The following is a 4878-nucleotide window of genomic DNA, read 5'->3' on the forward strand; positions in this document are numbered from 1 at the left end:
CTACATGGTGGTCACTTCTCCCCACGCAGACCACTGCTGAGAAGATCCACAGAAACACGGCTCCACGCATCCTGGTGGTCTAAGATAAAGGTTCAAACATGCAGTGTTTACTGACGTTACACAACGGGCCTCATGCAAGAACCGTTTGTACGATTTATTATTAAGTTGTGCAAGTGATTTAGGAGGATTTTTCTCATTAATAACCATATTTCATTAGTTTGAATATATTTTGAATTGAAAATAAATCATACTCTATAATTATGTTGACAATAGGTTATTCTGTTTGAATTTGAATTAGATTTTAAATGTAACTAATGACATAAATTGGTTAGATTAAATTAAATGGCTATTAATGCTGTTGTATAATACAATGAASATCTCAAACTAAAAACCAACTTAAAATAGGCATTAATTGAAGTTTGGAGACAGTTTAAAATGCCTTTTTTCAGAACTGCATCTGACACTTGCGACGGTCCGGAGGGGAGAGACGGCCAGGCCAGGGTGGGGTGGTGGTGCGTGACTGCTCTTCTTCTGAATAAATGAAAACTATGCAACACAGTTGTTTACACTTAAATTAAAAATATTTGACCAAAGAAAAACCGGAGCAGGACTAGAGAGAAATGAATATGGTTTAGATTTTTATTTCTGTGACTCTACTACGCAGGATACACGACATTAACAGCAGTCATCATTTCATTCCTCAGCTTTAGCAGGTCTGACGCTGTTAAAAATGACAGATTTTTTTTCTTATGGATCTCTGAGAGCAGGACTTTACGGAGCCTGCCAGGGGTCAGTGGGAGAGGAAAAAAACAGCCACTGGAAATCCGTGCGCTCAGTTTAGTAATCCGTACTCATGGATTACTGACATCTGGAGACAGTTTCCCGACTTGACAACGGGGAAGTTTCGCTAAAGTTAGCCAGCTGCCTCTCAGGGTTGCATCACAAAGTACAAAATAGATTTATGTTGAGCTTTTAGGAAATGTTTATTACTCTTTCCAAAACATTTATTGCACCACAGAAACAGTTGAATAAAGTTTGAAACTTTTCAGAGTACGAGCGGGGCCGCGGCTCCCATCGGGTCATCATTCTGCAGATGAAGCTCGCCACACAGTGACATTTCTCTGCAGCAAGCCTCTCGGAGGTCTTCTCCAGCGGTTCTCAGATGTTTATTTTCTTTCCTAGACAACAAAAGGGGGGACGGGAGGGCAGAGGAGGCTAACCTCCGTTTCAGGAATCATTTGCTTGGAAAATATGAAAATAAATAAATAAAAAAGACCTCAGATTTTGATGAAACTTTCAGGGAAATTCTGTGGTTAAAAAGTGTGCTGATGAAAACACGACAGTACCTTAAGTTTATATATGACAACAGATCCACTGAATTTACCTTGCAGATGCAGGCTTTGTATACGTCCAACCAGTCGANATTATACAGGCTATTATTTGCATGTTTAGGAAAATAATAGATGTAAATGTGTTCTTCCATATTCATTACCACTGCTAGTATTTTTTTTATAAATGTGTGTATAAGTTTGCTTTATATTTTTATTTGTAAAAACGTAAAAGTAATCTAAATGTCATCTGTGTATATATTGCTATTACTTTACCTATGTGAATAACATTATTATATGAATGCCCGTTACAAGTATGTCATGTTATAACAACATGTCTCACATTTACAACAAAACAATCCGTTTGAAAACACCATTCAGGTTCATGTTGTAAGTGGGAGTGCTGTCTGTACCAAGATGGCCGCTGTGTGACGACGTCTGTCTCCAATGGCCAAGAGTGCGGACCACTTATCTAGCCTTTACATCTTTGGCCTCCACCATATGCTGCTCCCCCACTTTTCGCTTCCTTCACTCTCCTCACCCCCACCCACAACAGAACCAGCCCCACCTCCCACTCCAACCCAGCCTCACATTCACCTCACAGCTAATCAGGTGAGAAGTCAGCTCAGGAAAACAAAGATCAGGAAGGCAGCAGGACTGGACGGAATCAGCCCCAGACTGCTCAGAGACTGTGCAGACCAGCTCTGTCAGGTGGTCCTGCACTTCTTCAACCTTAGCCTGAGCCTGGAGATTGTTCCTGATCTGTGGAAGACTTCCTGCGTGGTTCCAGTGCCAAAGATCACACATCCCAGGGAGCCCAACCACTACAGACCGGCGGCTCTGACTTCTCATCTGATGAAGACCATGGAGAGGCTCATCCTGCACCATCTTCGTCTTGTGGTGAGCCCAGAACTGGACCCCCTGCAGTTCGCCTACCAGCCCGGCATCGGGGTGGAGGACGCTGTCATCTACCTGCAACACTGATGTCTCTCTCACCTAGAGCACGCAGAAAACACTGTGAGGGTCATGTTCTTTTATTTCTCCAGTGCTTTCAACACTATCCAGCCTGCTCTGCTGAGAGGGAAGCTGGAGGGAGCTGGAGTGGATGGACAGCTGACAGCATGGACCATCAACGGGAATGATGAGGAATACAGGGGGGTCATCAGTGACTTTGTTGGCTGGTGTGAGACCAACGCTCTCCAAATCAATGCCAGCAAGACGAAGGAGATGGTCATAGACCTCAGGAGGAAGTCACCCCCTACAGCACCAGTGAACATCCAGGGAAAAGAAATTGAGACAGTGGACCCTTACAAGTACCTGGGTGTTCACCTCAATGACAAGATGGACTGAACTACGAACACAGACGTATAAGTAGGGCCAGAGTCGACTCAACCTACTGAGAAGACTGAGGTCCTTCGGTGTCTGCAGGACTCTGTTAAAAACACTCTATGACACGGTGGTAGCATCTGGCCTTTTTCTATTGCGTGGTCTGCTGGGGGGCCGGATGTACCGAAAGGGACAGGAATAGGATGGACAAACTGATACGGAGGTCAAGCTCAGTGCTGGGATGTCCTCTGGAGCCTGTGGTAGTGGTGGGTGAAGGGAGGATGTTAGAAAAGCTGACAGCCATCATGAACAACCCCCACCATCCGCTGCAAGAATCTGTGGGGGGGATGAGCAGCGCCTTCAGTCAGAGACTTAAACTGCAGGATGGAGCGCTTCCGTAGGTCATTCATTCCAACTGCAGTTAGACTGTATAACACATCGTGATGTTATCATTCACGTGGACAATTCACCTATACTGCTATCACTAATATGCACCTTCATTTACATTCATTTGTACTAGGTATATGTACATTGTTATATATCACGAGTATAGTGTTTTTTGTTTTTTCTTTTACTTATCTTTCTTTATTCTATCTCACCCTGTCCTGTTTTGAGCTGCTGTAATGTGCAAATTTCCCAACTGTGGGATCAATAAAGTTTTATCTTATCTTATCTTATCTTATATTATAAGGATAAAGTCAGCAGTAAAATTAAAGTCTAAAAAGTAGAGTACTGGTCTTCTGACTCCCAATAATCCAGGAATAAAGATCTAAAAGGTCAGTATGTTAATGTTTTTTTCTTTATTGATCAACTGGTGGTTGACACAAATGTCTCTTTAGTACTAAATACAAAAGTGAAGGTAAACATTTTAGTCCTGGTGTTCTGATGAATCTCGATAATCCAGGAAGAAAAATCTAAAAGGTCAGTATGGGATGTTTTTTTTTCTTTATTGATCAACTGGTGATTCCCACAAATACATTGGCTGCATCAATTTAGTATTAAATACAAAAATGAAGATTTATTGATGGCATCTCCTCAATGTATCTTTTCATGTTTTTATCAAAATTAATACCAGACAAAACTTTTTCTTTGTATTTAATATTTAAAGCATCAGCTTTGTGTGAAGACAGTGTTTCTTCGTCACAGACTAGGGTTGACAATCTTGCCCATGAAAAGTATGTTTTTCGTGCTGSGCTCAAGAATCATCACCATGAATGGATGATTGAACTTCAGCTCAGGGACAAAATGGTAGGACGCCATTCCAACCAACATCCCAGTTGCAGCAGCAGCGGTGGCTCCGCCCTCGTCAACATCCAGAGCAGCTTGGTGCACAACCTTACAGATCAATGAGGAAGAATGAGCTGGAGGTAGATTGACCACATAAAGACAAAGATGTGTGCAGCAGCAGAATGTTTTGATCCTWACCTCAGAGACTGTCAGGTCTTTCTCTTCTGAAATCCCTGTCAGATTTRCYCGAGCAAACATCTCTGTCATTCCCAAGTCCTTCAACACATTATTTAGCTTGTAGGACGTCTTGATGGAAAACTTTGGAACATAGATGTTGTACTCCCTAAAAATTATTAGATAAAGGTAATTTGAAGACTGATGTGTCAAAAAAAGGTAAAGATTTGGGTGAAACCTTCTCCTACCAACCTGGGCTTCATCCACTTCAACCACTTGGTAACATGATCTGGACAGATGGCATTCTCCAGGGTAGTCATTTTATCAGGCAACATCAGCAGCATGGAGAAGGAGTTGTTGAAAGGAAGCTGGAGGACTGAGGTGTTAATTACCTGGTCATGGTAGGTTTGAAAGTGTGTTTCTTCCATTCTCATCATCTGGACTGGAACCTGGAAAAAGAAGACTTAAAGCAATTAGTTGGGAAAGAAAAACTCCATAAAATACAAAATAGCTAACGATGCATTGCTGCTCAAATGTGTTCAAATGAAGTGCAACTTTGAACCTTGTTGGTTTCGTCTACATTGAACTCGTCCTCCCTGGTCATATCAGGATCAAATGGAGTCGTCCACTTGCCTGTTTGGAAGTGATCAGAAGAAAAAAGACTTTTAGGAGTTATCCCATTGTAAAAATAATTTAAGAAACTAACCTACTACTACCTGTATAGTAAATGTAGCTGAGGAGATACATGACTGTGCCTGGATCCAGGCCTTCGACTAGCTTGTCGATCTTTCCATTGGTCTTATCTGAAACATACTTATTGATG

General features: G+C 41.9%; 1 protein-coding gene across 1 annotated transcript; it reads right to left on the minus strand.

Moving 5' to 3' along the window:
* Window positions 1–3582: 3582 nt before the first annotated feature.
* Window positions 3583–4878, minus strand: LOC106520100 (serine protease inhibitor A3M; the record flags this gene model as incomplete). Its single annotated transcript, XM_014012034.1, is given in 5 exon segments — window positions 3583–3989; window positions 4080–4224; window positions 4308–4504; window positions 4618–4688; window positions 4772–4878. Coding segments are annotated over 5 exon segments (715 nt in total), but the record flags the coding sequence as incomplete, so codon positions are not given.

This window comes from Austrofundulus limnaeus, unplaced genomic scaffold (assembly GCF_001266775.1).
Source record: "Austrofundulus limnaeus strain Quisiro unplaced genomic scaffold, Austrofundulus_limnaeus-1.0 Scaffold88, whole genome shotgun sequence".
NCBI lineage: Eukaryota > Metazoa > Chordata > Actinopteri > Cyprinodontiformes > Rivulidae > Austrofundulus > Austrofundulus limnaeus.